We start from the raw sequence: 15261 nt of genomic DNA on the forward strand, positions 1-15261 counted from the left end.
TTAGAGCAGCTGTGAATACTCATGTACAAGTCTTGGTGTGGATGGATGAATTTGCTCCTCTTAGATGCTAGCCAGGGAAGAGTGTATCATCATATAAGTGGATGATGACATTTTAAGACACTGCCAAACCATTTTCCAAAGTGGCTGACCCATTTGACATTCCCAGCAGCAGTGGAGGAGAGCTTCAACTGCTCTACGATTTATGTGGAAATGCAAAGAGCTTAGAAAAACTGGAAGATCAATCTGGAAGAAAAACCAGATGATCTAGAAGAACAAACCTGAAGGCTCAAAGCTCACAGAAATAGAGACCTGCTCTAAGGCAGCAGTAATGAAGCTGATACGGTGCTGGTAGAGAGAAGGCAGAGAGCCTGGTGTAATGGAACAGAGAACAGAGCTGGCCAGCAGGTTGATGACAGTCCCCACTGTGATCCCCTAGGGAAGGATGGTCTTTTTACTTACTGGTGGAGGCTTCCCCAATAGCTCACAGTAAAGAATCTGCCTGCCAAACAGGTGATGCAGGAAGTGTGGGTCTGATTCCTGGGTCAGGAAGATCCCCTGGAGAAGGAAACCCCATGGACAGAGGAGCCTGGTGGGTGACAGTCCATGGGGTCACAAAGAGTCAGACGCCACTGAGTGACTGAACATACGTGGGAGAGACCGGATATCCACGTGGAGGAAAAAAGGACAGCTTGATGTCAACCTGCCACCAGAAACAAAAATCAACTTAAGGTATTGCATGGACCTAAATATGAAATGTAAAACAATGAAGTGTCTAGAAGTCAAAGGAGAATATCTTCCTGACCCTGGAGGAAGCCAAAATCTCTTAAGCAGAGCACAGACCAACAGAAAAGATCTTAACAGAAAAGATCCCTTAACCCAAACGGAAACAATCACTATGTTGGGCTTCATTAAAATTAAGAACTAAAAAAAAAAAAAATTAAGAACTGTTCACCAAAAAATGTCATTCAGAGCATGAAAAGATAAAGCCCAGAGTGGCAGAAGATGCTATGGGACACTTGTCATCCAAGACAAATCCTCTGAATGGACACAGAAGCCCTGCATATCAACAAGGGCCTCATCAGGTGGTGTGCCTTTCCCAGGAGTGGACCTGCAGATGGCCAACAAGCAGATGAACGGACACTGACCACGAGTCATCAGGGAAATGCAAACTGAAACCATGAGATAGTCCTTCACAGCCCTGTTGGAATGACTACAGTGAAAACACGCAGAGAATACCAAGTATCCGTGAGGATGTGGAGTAACTGGAATGCTCATGAACTGCTGGGGGAGGGGGAGTAAACTGGTACAGCCTCACTGGAAAACATCTGACAGGACTCGCTACAGCTGACCACATGCATCCCATGTGTATATGTGCCTGAGCTGCTCTGGTACTGTGTCACTCAAGCTGAACTGAAATTTCTGAATTTCCCAGAATTCCCCTCCACATGTGATCCCAGGGCAAGGTTGGCCTCAGGAGAAATTTGGGTGTGATCTGGCAGATAAGGAGGGGTTAGGAAGGCTGATGGAGGGTGGAGTGCCTTTGTGGTCTGAAGTTGACAACTGTGGGAAGCGTGGCTGGGGGTTGCTGTGCATGTGACCTTCTGTACTGGCTTGTCCCGGGCCACTTGCACCATGGGGATATGGTGAGACCAACGCAGGCTTCACTGGGGTTTGCTTTCCCACGAATGGCTGTCTCTCCTTTCCAGAAGCCAGGCCTGCTGACCTTAGGCCCAAGAGAGGCAGAAGCTACAGCCTCACGCACCCCGGCAGGCCGAACCCTATCTGTAACCAATAGTGGTTCTGCCTCTAGGCTGAAACCCTAATGCATAGAACATCCAAGAGAAATGCAGGCATCCATCACCAAGACACGCACAGAAATGTTCATGGCATCTTTATTTATACCAGCCCCCGAATGAAAACAACCCAGACGTCTGTGAAGGGGAGAAGGGGTGAAATGTGGTCTGTGTGTGCAATGGAAGAGCACACAGGCACGAAAGCCTGTCTGCTGCTACCACTCGGCTGTATCTCTGAACATGCTGAGTGAAAGAAGCTGGCCACAACAGGGCCCGTCTACGCAGTTCCATTTCTGAGAAGTTCAAGAACACAGCAGACTCTTCTGTGTTTGAAGCCAGCAAAGTTGTCCTCTTTGTGTAAGGAAATGCCCCTGTGCTGGTTTTTAACACGTCCATGAATCCTCTGACACTCCTCGCACCAAAAGCTGGATTGTAATCACTTCCTCCTTGAGGATGCAGCAGAAACCAGACCAAAACTAGTGATATGGCCTCCAGCAGGCCATCTCAAGGGGCTCACTCTTAGAAGCAAGTCCCCATGCTGGGAAGAAGCCATGTGACCACAAAGAAGCAGTATGCGCAGGTAGGTGTCCCGGCACCGGCAGGGTACTTGGCAAACCCCGCGTCGACTACCAAACACATGCAGGAGCATGAGTGGTCCCAGCAACCAGCTTTCTGGCTACTCCAGCTGATGCTGAGTTGTACCCATCAGAGGCCTGCCCACGTTGCAGGTTTACAAAATAAATGTCATCTTTTCAGCCTGTTTTGAGGTGGTTATTTGGGACAATAGATAACTGGTGCTGACTTAGATCTCAGTGGTGGCTGTCACCTGGCTGTCTATAGCCAAACAACATCAATGAGCTAGGAATCCAATGTTCTATTTTGTCATTTAGGTTTATGGCACCTGTGAGACATCAAAGAGGACATGTCTGGTAGGCATCTGGGTGAAAAGGAGGGAGTGGAGGTAGTGAAGGGGTGGCATAGAGGACAAAGCAGGTAGCACGACAGAGGTGGCACCCAGAGGCCCAGAGGATGAAGTCAGAAGGGGGGGTCATGAGATTTAGTAACATGGTCAGTGGTGTCTTGGACATAACTTTGGTGGACTGGTTGGGTCGAAGCCAGGTTAGAAGGGTTTGAAGAGGAAATGGGGAAAAAGTAAGAAAAGAGACAATTATTTTGAGAACTTTGTCCATAAAGAAGAATAGAAAATTGGGGTTATGATTCAGAGAGAGAAGCTGGGTCAAAGGAATGGTTCAAGCTACTAACCAACCTACTGTATAGCATGGTGAATTCTACTCGATACCTTGTGGTGATGACCTATAATGGAAAAGAATCTAAAAAAGAACAGATATATCTGTAGTGTTTAAGTGAAACACTGTTGTACACCTGAAACAACATTGTTAACCTACTGCATTTCAAGAAAAATTAAAATCAAATCACATGAGACTAGAAAATAAAGAAAGAATGGAAGCTACTAGAACATATTTGATGAATGTAGATCCAGGAGTGAGGAACAAATGGATCCTGCAGGAGAAAGATGGGGTCATCTTAGGACTGAAGAATTCCTCAGAAAAGAGGGGAATGTTGTGATTCTGGCCAGAATAGCCCTCTTATTGTGAAAAACTAGAAAACTAGACAAAATATCTGAAACAACTATTTTCAGATATTGGACTACTGGCAGTGATCAGAAGGAAAACAAATGTTGTGACCGCTATGAGCAGCCTGGCATTTCTGCCTAGGGGTACTTTCCAGGATATGATGCAGCTCCAGAGTAGAACCAGTGGTCTCAGTTATTAGAGCTAATGAGCCAACAGGAGAGAAATAATAGAATATAAGAAACATGTGATTAATCAACATATTAGGGACAGAGGAAAAGAGGAACAAAGGACAGATGTGACAGACAGAAAATAAAAACCAGCTGATAAACTGAAAAAAAAAGCAGTTGATAAACTGAAACCTAACCATCACATGTAAATGGACTAAACAGACGAATCAAAAAGGTAGAGATTATGAAACTGGTTAAAAAAGATAAACCAAACCAAAAAGTAACATTGAACCATATGCATCTATAAGTGCACTTTAAATTCAAAGACACAGAACTGAAAAAAAGGCTATACCAGGGAACAAATTAAGCACAAGGAAGTTGGGAGTAGCCACTTTTATCCACACCAGACATCAAAAGAAAGAACACTACCAGAGATAAAGAGGGGCATTTCATGATGTTGAAAGAGCCAATTTATAAAGAACACAATCCTAAACATGTATGCACCCAATGAGAATGTCAAAATACATGCAGCAAAATCTAAAAGAACTGAAAGGAAAAAGATGGAGTTATAGCTGGAGACTGCAATCCAGAGACTCGAACACTATCAACCATCTTGACCTGACACTTATAGAATACTCCACCCAACTGCTGAATATATACTCTTTCCAAATACACATAGAACATTCACCAAGCTAAACCATATGTTAAGTCATGAAGCAAGTCTCTATTTTCAAAGGAATGCAACTATACAGAGTAGATTCTCCGACCACAACAGAATTAAAAAACATATAACATACAGGTATCTGTAAAATCCTCAAGTATTTGGAAACTAAATACACCTCTAAGTAAGACATTAAAGAAAATAATCACAAGGAAAAGTAGAAAACATTATGAATTGAATGACAATGAAAACAACATATCTAAATCAGTAGGATGCAGCTAATGGTGTTCTCAAAGGGAATTTATAGCCTTAAATGCTTATATTAGAAAAAGAAACTTTTAAAATCACTGATTTAGGATTATACTTTAAGAAGTTGGAAAAAAGATGAGCAAATTAAACCCCAAATAAGATTTATTATTCCAAAACAAGTAAAAGAAAGGACATGATAGTGAAACTTAATAAAAGAGAAAATGGACAATAGAGAAAAATCAGTGAAACCAAACTTGCTTCTTTGAAATTATCAATAAAATTGATAAGTCTCTATTTAGGCTGATCAAAAAAAAAAAGGAAAGACATGGAACTTCCCTGGTGGCCCAGTGGTTGGGAATCCGCCTGCCAAGGCAGGAGACATGACTTCAGTCACCGGTCCAGAAAGATCCCTCATGCCGCAGAGCAACTAAGCCCATGAGCCGTAACTACTGAAGCCTCTGTGCACCCCAACAAATACTAGCTTCCACTCGCCACAACTAGAGAAAGCCTGTGTGCAGCAGTGAAGACCCAGCACAGCCAAAAATAAATTCAGAAAAAGGAAACATACAAATTACCAGTATTGGGGATGAAAGAGGGGCTATTGCTATATATCCTATATATATCAAAGGGTAAGGGGGCATTATTAAGTGTATGTCAACTTAGATGAAATGGGCAAATTCCTTGAAAGACACCAATTGCTAAAACTGACACATGAAAAAAATCTGAAGGGCCTGATATCTAATTAAAGAAATGGAATTTATAATGAAAAACCTTCCCTCAAAGAAAACTCAAAAAAAAAAAGAAAAGAAAAAAAAGAAAATTTCAGATGCAGAGAACTTCACTGGTGATTCCATCAAACATTTACAGGAGTGACACTTAAGCATATTTGAGCCATTTAACAACCTAGGAGGAGAAGGAAACTTTCCAACTTACTTTATGAAAGCCTATCTGATAGCAAAACCAGGTAAAGATATTACAAGACAACTACAGATTGGTATCCCTCATGAACAGATGCAAAAATTCTCAAACAGTATTAGCAAATAGAATTTAGTAATATATAAAAGGGTAACATCATGACCAAGTGTTGTTTTTATCTAAGGAATATAAAATTGGTTTAATATTAGAAAATCAACTTATGGGATTTACTACATTGACAAAATACACCTATGACAATTCTATTGGTAGCATCATGCTTCATGGTGAAATATAACACTTTGCACCTAATACTGAGAACAAGGCAAGGATGTCCCCTTTCACCACTTCTATTCAATACTGGACCAGAAGCCCTAGCTAGTGTAACAAGGTAAGAAAAAGAACAAAGGGAATTCCCTGGTGGGTCAGTGTTTAGGATTCTGCACTTTCACCACGTGGACCTGGGTTTAATCCCTGGTCAGGGAACTAAGATCCCACAAGCTGCACGGTGTAGCCAAACAAAAAAATAAAGAAAGAAATAAATGAAAAAAGGAACAAGAGCTAAACAGCATACAGAATGGAAAGGAAGAGGTGAAACAGTCTTTATTTGCACATGAGATGGTTGTGTGCATAAGCCACCCCACAGTATTTACCAAACAACTATTAGAGCTAATGTGTAAACTGAAGCAAGGTCACAGAAGGTAAAGCCAATGGACAGAACTCAATTGTGCTTCTATACACAAGTAACGAGCAGTTAGAAAAGAAAACGAAGATGCCATTTATAATAAAAATGTGTAACATGGGGGAAATGTAACAACCTGTGAAAGTACTGCTAGGTAGTAGTGTTGTGTGACCTGTTACCAGCATGGCGGCTTACTGGGAGAGGAAGCAAGTACCTGCAGAGGATTTGGGGATGGGGTGGGAGACTGGTGTCTGGGTTTGGACAGTCAACCCTGAGAAGAAAGGCCCTGGACAAGTTCAGGGCTTTGCCACAAAGTCTATGAGTACAGCCAGAGATGGAAGGGTAAGCTTTTATTACTCCAGGAGAACTTGGACTCCACCAATGCCTCGCTTATGTGGGGCCTGTAGTGTGACTCATGACTGCAGACACAGAAGCATCTGGAGCCTCTGCTACAGCCCTGGGCTGCTCTCAGAGACACTCAGTGACACAAACCCTGACTTGCTCCGAAAACTCGGAGTCCCCTTGTCTTTTTCCTTCCTCTCTGCCTGGCTCCCAACTTCCTGCCTTCTTGGGGCTTCTCACAGTCTGGGTGACACATGGTGTGTGCCAAGCCAAATCTGGAGGGGGGCGGAGCATGACCCCTCTGCCACAAGCTGTGCCTGGGGTGGAGCTTGTGGTCTGGAGAGCCCGGCCTGGCTCGGTGACTGTCTGCAGCACCGAGGTGTGGCCTGGGTGGTGGGCCAGCTTCTGCCCCCCTGGGGCAGCCTGCAGACACTGGCCTGGCGGGAGGCGCTGCGGGACTCCCCGGGGCCTCTTGGAACTCCCACTTCCAGCTTGTGGACTGAACCACAGGCCAGCCACACCTCTGTGTTTCCCAGTTACAAGGCTGGGAGGGGCCCCCGCCTTGACGGCTCTGTACTCTGTAGCCCTGGGCTACAGATGCCCTGCCCAACTGGCAGTGCCCACTCCTGGCTCCTCCTTGGCCCCTCCAGAGCCAGTGGCCTTCCGCTTCTGCAGATGCTGGACTGAGGGCAGATCATAGAGATATCCCTGCCCTACTCAGGGCAGGGGGCTCCAAGCCCAGCCCCTAGAGTGCCAGGGCCACCATGTGCCCTCCTCCAGGCGGATGGAGCTCCCCTACCCCCAATGCCCACAGGCCGCCAAGGGGTTGAGGGCCATGAGAACTTCTGACCATGAGAACTTGGACTTCCAGGTTTAGGGATTGGCCCAGGCGGGTGGTTCAGCTCCGAAACTCGTCTCTCTCTTCGGGCCCCTGCCTGTCCCGCAGGTCCTGGCCCGAGTCTGCACAGTGGGTAGGAAATGCCAGTCAGTTAGCCGACAGTGGGGCTGCCCTACCCTCTCGCTCCCGGGGCGCTCTCTGGACTTAGTGGTTTCCATTCTTCAGCAGCACTTCTTTGAATGAAACCTGCCCAGCGGGGGCTTCATATGTTTCGGAAGCACAGGCAGGGCTGGCAATCCCAGACTACGGGGAGGGGGAGTGTTGGAAGGACAGGGAGGTGGGACAGGACAGGACCGGGCTGTGCCCAGAGCACATGATTTCTCAAAGGCCACCATTCTCGGGGGGTACCTGGGAGAGAGCTGGACGAGAGCAGCTGCAGGCTGTCTAGGACTCCATCCTCGTACAACGCCAACTTCTGCAGCATCTTCCGTCGCGCCGGATTGATCACAATCTGTGGGGGCTGCGAGGACGTGGAGCTGCCCAGGAGGGGCCCTGGGGTGGAGAGAGGACCTTCTGAGCCTCTGGGAACTCCCTGCTGACACTCACTGCTGGCCTCACAAGCCTTCCCCATCCCCAGCCTAGCTCCCTCCCTACCCTCCCGAAGGACTGAGGTCCTGAGCGCTCTGTCTGTCTATGGGCAAGGCCTGGAGTCCAGTTGTGGACTGGGCCTGCCTTGCTCCTGGCCTGTCCTCAATCAGCTGGGGGCATGGCACAGCGAGATGAGATGGCCCAGGATGGTCCTTCTGTGGACCTTCCTGGGTCAGGTGAGCAGCCCAACCCAAGACGGCAGCCTGCAACTTTCTAAGGACAGACAGAGCTTCACGGTGGGTCCTGGGTCTCTCCGCCCAGAAGGCTGGGATGGGGAGGGTTTGCCCAGAAAGGAGGCCTTTGGTCCCCCTGCTGGTACCTTCCACAGCTGTGGGCTGGAGACCCGGGCCGCTCCCCCAGCTTGACTCTCGGGCGGCACCTCCTTGGGTGCAGGCAGCCTGCCCGAGGGGTGCTGGCGCCCAGCTGGGGGCCCCTGGGCCCGCAGGGCAGCTGGGGCTCAGATGCCAGGAGTGCAGGGCAGCGGAAAGGTCAGACACGCTCTCGTCACTCTCCACGGGTTGGTTGGCACCTTTTTGCGGCCAGTCTGTAGCCTGGGCCTGGGCCCCCGAGGGCGCCACCAGGGGCTGCTGGGGGCTGGCACGGCTCAGGGCGCTCCTGCTGGTGGACATATAGGAGTTCTCTTGCGGGGAAGGGGGGCTGTGGCTGGCCGTCTCCGGCTCCAGGAATGGCCCTGCCACCGCCACCTGCAGCTCCTCCAGTGTCTGGTACACCTGCAGGGAGGGACAGGGGCTCTCAGGGTGAGTGGCCCTGTCCAGGTCCTCGCAGAGGTTGGCGGAACCACAGGGCAGCTCCGGGTCGGGGCCGGAGAAGAGATTCATCGCCACTAAAGCTAAGGACTGAGAGCGGCTTCTCTTTGTCCTCGAGAAAGCAAACCTCGTTGCCCTGATGCCCTCCATGATGCTTCTTTCTTTTCTCAAGAGAGATAAATTAAGGGATGGGATGGGGAGGGACATGGGGGGGCTTCAGGAAGGGGAACACATGTACACCCATTGCTGATTCATGTCAACGTATGACAAAAACCACTGACAATATTGTAAAGTAATTAGCCTCCAATTAAAATAAATAAATAAAATTTTAAAAAAAGACAAAGAGGTGGAAGGTGGAAGGGACACAAAAAGGCAGATGCAGTGGCGCCAGGCACCCAGAAGGGGGCGCAGTAAAAAGCCAATCGCCTCCCTCTCTGTAGCTGGCCGGGTTCAGTGGGGACTCAAGCAGAAACAAAGGGCAGGCAAACAACATGTGGAGACTGGCATCTCAAGCACTTCCCGTACCCCCAGCTCACAGGACTACCTGGGTCATTGGGGGTCTCCTCTTGGCCCGGCGGTGCAGGCAGCAGCAAGCTAGCTGGCCCAGGGCCAGGCCCAGCTCTGGTGGGCACGGCCCCGGCCTGGGGTCCAGGTGCTTCTTGTAGATCTGGGCGGCAACTGGGGCGGCCCACGTGTCTGCAGCCGGCCCGCCTTGGACTGTGGTCTGGGTGCCCTTCAGGGTCACCCCAGCCTCCTCGGCCTCCTCTTCAACCAAGTCTTTCTGTGGGACATGCAACGTGAGTCTGACCCCTGTGGGCCGTGCCTTGTGCTGCCATCCCCTGGCCCTCGTCTGCATATGCTCAGCGCTGTTCTGGGACCCTGAGATCCAGCCACACGCCCAGCACCTGGGCTGGCTTTCACAGAGCTGACTTCCTGAGAGGGGAAAGACATTGATATGCCTCGAAAACCAGGGGCAACCGCGGCAGGGAGGCCCCTCTAGGGGTTTTGATGGGGGGGGGCGGGCCCAAGCAAGTGACACTCGGGCTCTGATCAAAAGATAACAACTAGCCAGAGAGGGCGGGGCACAGAGGGGAGAGCCCCATGGAGATTGGGGGAACAGGACCAGACCCTAGCAGACCCTGGGATCAGAGGGCATGGCCTCTCAGGCAGAGGACCAGGGAGCCGCCAGGTCTGGAGGACAGACAGAAAGCTGGCAACCACGTCAAGGGTCTGGGCCTTCACCCCAAGCACAGCAGGGGTAAAGGGGTTCTGCCACCTCCTCACAGTTCTGAAAGAGCTTTTTGGTGGTTGCCCAGAGAAGCCGTGGTGGGGACCCTGTGGGGTCTGGCATGCTGCCCCACAGCAGTGCTGACAATGGGCCTGAGTGCCAATCTAGCTGGTGCCCGGTTCTGGCGGAGACCCCTCCGAGACCCGGGAATGGACGGAAACAGCCCAGAGCCTGGGCAACACAGGCTTATACAGTGTGAAGGATCCTGCCGACTAAACAGAGAGGAGCTGGATTTTGGGCTCTGGGTCAGTCCATGGAGGAGCAGATCTGCCCCCCAAAACCCAGGGAAGGTATCTGGGGTGAGGGGGGACATGGTCCGATTCCCAGCCATTGCCTCTCCCAGGTCCCTTGATTCTGCTTTCCACTGTGATCAGGCTGCACCCCACCCTCTCTGACCCCCCCTCAACCCAGGTAGGGTCTGGAAGGGCCCGCGGCACCTGCAGGGGACGCAGGTTTGTCCCCGGCCAGGCAGATACAGCTGTCTGGGGCCCTGCCTACTCTCAACGATGAGTCAGCGGCAGCTGGACTGGCTCCTGCGGGGCCCTGCGTTCCAGACTGTTCCACCCTCCCTCTCTCCCTCCCCACCTGCCTCGGGAGGAGGCTCACCAGATATTTGGGCTGGGCGCCATGCATCCTCACAGCCCTCTGGCCAGCCAGGGTCTCCAGCAGCACCTGCAGAGAGAGCAGGCTGCAGACTGGGGCCACCGAGAACCCGCTCACGGGACTCAAGCTTGGGGGGTCTGGAGGGCCCACATGGAGCAGAGGAATGGAAAACGACAGACGTGAAGGTGTGAAACTGCATAGGGTGCCTGAGCTGTGGAGGACAGGTCCCAGGAGCTGAAGCTGGTCAGGCCTGCTGGGGGATTCTCTGGGGGCCACGGTCACCCACCCCCAGGCCAGCCAAGGGCCCCGCAGCTCACCACGCCAAAGCTGAAAGTGTCGGTATCCACAGCCAGCCTCCCGGTCTTCACGTACTCCTCGGGCAGGTAGGCCAGGGTGCCGCGCACCGTCCGAGTCCGGGCCACGCTACTGCTCTGGCCAGGGTTGGCCCCCGCAAACCGGCTGAGACGGGCCAGGCCAAAGTCCCCCAGTTTGGGCATCAGTCTCTCATCCAGAAGGACATTGGAACTTGGGGACAGAAGGCGGTGGTGTCAGTCTGGCCATAGCCCTCTCTGCGACTCATCACCCCTGCACCTACTGCCCCCTGCCTGGTCCTGAGACAATCAGACCAGAGCCACCGACGTGCACCTCAGTGGTGGACCGTGCCCCATGCTCATGGTGTTCTGGCCCCTTGAGGCTTTGAGCAAGTGGCCCCCAGAGCCCCATCCTGCAGTTGAGGCCCTGTTCACCAGTGGGGCCCATCCTTGGCCTCCAAGTCCACCCCTGGCTCACACTGGATGCTCAGTGACCCGCAGACCCCAGCCCTGACGTCCCCTGTTCTCACGGGGATCGCTCAGGGCCAGGCTCCCAGGGACCAGGCAGCAGGCACCCCCGGTCCCTGCTGGTGGGAGGTGTGGGAGCATCACCCCTTGCCATAGGGCTCCTGCCAATCTTGAAGGCCCCCAGGGGCTGGCCGTGTCCCTGCCTCACCTCTTGACATCTCCATGGATGAGGCTGGGGCTATCTTGATGTAAGAACTGAATTGCCCGGGCCGTGCCCAGAAGGATGTCCAGTCGCTGAGGCCAGGAGAGAGGGGGCCAAGCCTGTGTCTGGAGGGGCACAAGGAAGAAAGGGGAGACTGCGGAGCCACCGTCTTTGATGCCTATCCATGCTTCCCCTGAGTGCTAAAGTGTCAGGTCAGAGATGTTCCTGTCCCGGGCTTGGTCAGCCCTTGCATCCTGTGGGTGCCTCTCTAGATGGGGCCCAGTGACTGTCTGTTGCCTCTTGCCCTCTGGGTGATGCCACCAAGACCCTTCTGCCACTCTGCTTGCCCAGGGGAGCAGACAGGGCCCCTTTCAGAGGCCCCGTGAGCTCGGCTTCCGAGCACGGAGAGGCCCCACTCACCGAGGCCAAGGGCCCTGGCCCCATGTCCCGCTCGGACCAGGTGCCAAGCGTGACAGTGTGCCAGGCCAGGCCAGGCAAGGCTTACCTGGACGTGGAGGCGGTCTTCCAGGGAGCCATTGGGCAGGAAGCCATAGACAAGGCAGTAGAAGCCACTCTGAGCACAGTAGCCGGCAAAGTCCACGATGTTGGGGTGACGAAACCTACTTGAAACAGTGGGGTCTCAGCGCTCTGCTCCCAGCATCCAGCACGCCTTCCATCCGGCCATCGCAGGGTGGGGTGTGGGGTGCGGATAGTCCCTAACCAGGTTCCCCGGCTCGCCTGGGCCTGGCAGGCTGCAGACCAAGGGGGAGCCAGGTCCCCAGCCATGTGGTCCTGGCAGGGCCCTGCTCCTGCCCGCAGGCTCACCGCGACAGCTGCTGCACTTCGGTCTGGAAGCTCTGCTTCACTGTGGTCCACTCCAGGTCGGCCTCCTGCAGCCCTCGGGGAGAATGAGGCAGGGGGGACTGGCAGTGTGAGACACCTGTGGCCCGGACTTCACGGCCACCCCCCCTGCCACCTGTTCTGGGCCCAGAAGGAGCACGGGGCTGGGGGCCCTGGACTGCGAAATCAGAGGGCTGAAGGAACCCTGTGGGGTCGCAAAGGGGGCGGGGGAGGACTACAAAAGCCCGAGTCTGGGAACAGCCATCGAGGGCCCTGGCGAGGATGCTCCACACACCTCCTTGAGCCTCTTCACAGCATAGACAGTGTTCCTCATCACTGCCCGGTACACACAGCCAAAGCCACCTTCCCCAATCTTAAGCTCCTCTGAGAAGTCGTGTGTGCCCTGGCAAATTTCATGGAGGGGCCAGCAGAACGAAGAGGAGGGGGCCCCTGGCAGGAGGGACACGGGGCTCTCCGGGCTGGGCTGTGGGAAAAGACCCTGTATCAGGTGAGGTCCTGTGTCTTCCCCTCTGCCTCAGCCCACCCTTGCTGGGCTGCCTGGGGTGGCCCAGGGGACCAAAGGCGGCTTTGTCACTGCTTGCTGGCATCAAACCTCTGGGTGGGGGGCAGGACCCACCTACCTTGGTAGATGAGGGGGCTGGAGATGGCAATGGTGGCTGGTGGGCAGCTGGGCTTGGTCGAGGACAGAGTTCGGAGTCAGAGTGAGTCTGAGAGCCTGGAAAAGCTTCGTAAAGACACCAGTCAGAGGCAGGCAGAGGCCAGTGGCAGGATCTACTGGCGTGGCCAGGAGCAAGGGGGTCCTTTCCTGAGGTTCATCAGGCCAACCCCCACGAACCACCCCAACCCGGGCTGTCTTACCTGGGGAGAGGAGGGTGGAGGCCAGAGACGGCAACTTCCGGTGGCCGGGAGCCGCAGCCTCGGAGGGTGCGGAGATGCTGCTGGGTGTCGGGGAGGTGGTGCTGGGGGGCAGAAGGGGGGCGGGAGGGTGCCCTGGGAGGCCGGGGAAGGAAAGGACGTTAGGCCCAGGCTGGAGGGAGGAGCTCTGGGGTAAGCCCTGGATGGCCCCTGGCCCAGGGTCCTGGGGGTCCCAGGGGTCCCCGGGGCCGCGCTCACAAGCAGTGATGATGTCCCGCGCCCGCAGCAGCTGTAGGTGCGTGAGGATGCGCACGAGGTCGGCCACGCGGGCGTTGCGGTTGATCCACGGCCACAGGACGCTGGCTGTGCGCTGCCCGGAGCGCTCGCACAGCCGCAGCTCGGTCTGGTCGCGGACGATCAGGGCAGCTGCGGGGCAGGGGACGTCAGGCCGCGGCGCCCGGGTCCCCGCGCGGCTCCCCGGCCCGCCCCGCCCCGCCCCGCCCCTGCCGGCCTGCGGCCACCCACCAAACTGGCACCAGTCGGCGGGCTCCAGGGCGTCCATCACTTTGTAGAAGCGGCACATGACCCAGGGCGGCACCTCGTACAAGAAGTGCTGGGCGCCGGGGACCGCAGGGTCTCCCGGGCCCGGCCCCCCGGCCATGGCCACCGCCGCCGGGCCGGGGCCTCTCCGGGCCGCGGCGGGCGCGGGCCTCGGCCGGCCGGGTCCGCAAACACTGACTCACTTCCCCTTTAAGGCGGCCTCGTGCGACGCCCGGCGGGCCGGAAGGGGCGGTACCCGGGGCTGCTGCCAGCTCGCCCGCCGCCACCGCCACCGCCACCGCCAGCCCCGGCCACACGGGGGCGCCGCGCGCGGTCACGCTTCCCGGGGCAGCACCCAGGGCCCGGCTAGGCGGACGGGTGAGCTTCCCGGAGCGGGAGGAGGGCTCCAAGGTCTGCAGGAGAATGTTTCTCGGCCCCAGGGACGATGGGCACAGCGAAGGCCTTCCAGAATGGGCTAGAAGCAGGGCTCGGAGAGCCACTGGCCGGTCCTCTTTAGGTTTCCGTTTCATGGGGAAAGCGGTGGAGAGGGGTCAAGACATCCAGGCGGGACAGGGTCAGATGTGGGTCACACCAGGGCTCCCTGCCGACTCCCTGCAGCTGACTTGTGAGACTGGGGGCAGGAAGAATGATCTGGAAGCTCGCAGCATCTCCACCTACCTCCTAGGCCCTGGATCCCATCTTTTCTTGGCCCTCTGGGAACCTGCTCCAGTGGTGGTTAGGTCTTTGCAGCATCTGCCCTCTTTTCTTCTTTGCTCTCTCCTTCCGCTAGCACAGAAAACGTGTTTACGTCTCTTAGAGACAGACCTTTGCTCCGGCTGCCCTCCTCCCTCTTGGCATGCTTGAGGATGGCGGGCTCTGGCGGCTCCCACCCCTTTCTCTGAAGCTCACAGAGCGCCATACTTGGCCTGTCTGGCATCTCCCCACAGGCCCCTGACATGCCTCCATCATGCCTTATCATTCGCAGTAGCAGTAGCAGCCACCAGGAAACTGTCCTTTCTCTAAGCTTCTCTGGAGTTCCTCTCTTCCCCACCGGGCTCTGACCTAGATGAACCTAGACGAACATGCTTCCCTGCCTCCTCTCGGCTCAGGGGTCTTCCTTAGGCACAAAGCGCTCCTCACCAGTTTTCCTGCTTAAGACCTTCCCGGGGTTCCTGAAGCCCTCGGAGGGATCGCAGCTTTTCAGCACGGCTTCTGACGTTGTCACCATGTGGCCCTTTCCTGCCCACCTGTCTCGCTCTTGGCACTCATTGGCGGCCTTAACCCAGCCACAACTCCTTGGGGTTCCGAGAATGTGCCAGGGCTCCCACCCTCACGGGTTTGCAGTTGCAGCTCCGTCCAGCAGATACTCAGGTAGCTGGAAGATGGCCTGGCGTCCCCTGGCGCGTCCTTCTTCAGCCTCAGCACTCATCTGCTTCCCCGACACCCCTCCCCGACCCCCATCAAGCAGCCCGGGCACCT

General features: G+C 54.5%; 1 protein-coding gene across 4 annotated transcripts; it reads right to left on the bottom strand.

Moving 5' to 3' along the window:
- Positions 1 to 1874: 1874 nt before the first annotated feature.
- On the bottom strand, positions 1875 to 13993 carry IRAK1 (interleukin 1 receptor associated kinase 1). 4 transcript variants are annotated; one of them, XM_070462952.1, is made up of 14 exons: positions 13768 to 13992; positions 13501 to 13668; positions 13246 to 13377; positions 13008 to 13111; positions 12662 to 12850; positions 12352 to 12416; positions 12032 to 12146; positions 11533 to 11651; positions 10863 to 11070; positions 10549 to 10614; positions 9199 to 9435; positions 8417 to 8618; positions 7648 to 7791; positions 1875 to 7361 (listed from the first exon to the last, which is right to left on the bottom strand). In XM_070462952.1, the coding sequence occupies exons 1-14, from the start codon at positions 13901 to 13903 to the stop codon at positions 7300 to 7302; spliced, it is 1947 nt and encodes a 648-aa protein (XP_070319053.1). In that variant the 5' UTR covers positions 13904 to 13992; the 3' UTR covers positions 1875 to 7299. The 4 variants fall into 4 exon arrangements, with proteins under 4 accessions (XP_070319053.1, XP_070319051.1, XP_070319052.1 ...); XM_070462950.1 differs by having other exon boundaries at positions 8207 to 8618; XM_070462951.1 differs by having other exon boundaries at positions 13501 to 13993.
- Between the last annotated feature and the right edge of the window lie 1268 nt (positions 13994 to 15261).

Source organism: Odocoileus virginianus, unplaced genomic scaffold (genome assembly GCF_023699985.2).
Source record: "Odocoileus virginianus isolate 20LAN1187 ecotype Illinois unplaced genomic scaffold, Ovbor_1.2 Unplaced_Scaffold_18, whole genome shotgun sequence".
NCBI classification, from domain to species: domain Eukaryota; kingdom Metazoa; phylum Chordata; class Mammalia; order Artiodactyla; family Cervidae; genus Odocoileus; species Odocoileus virginianus.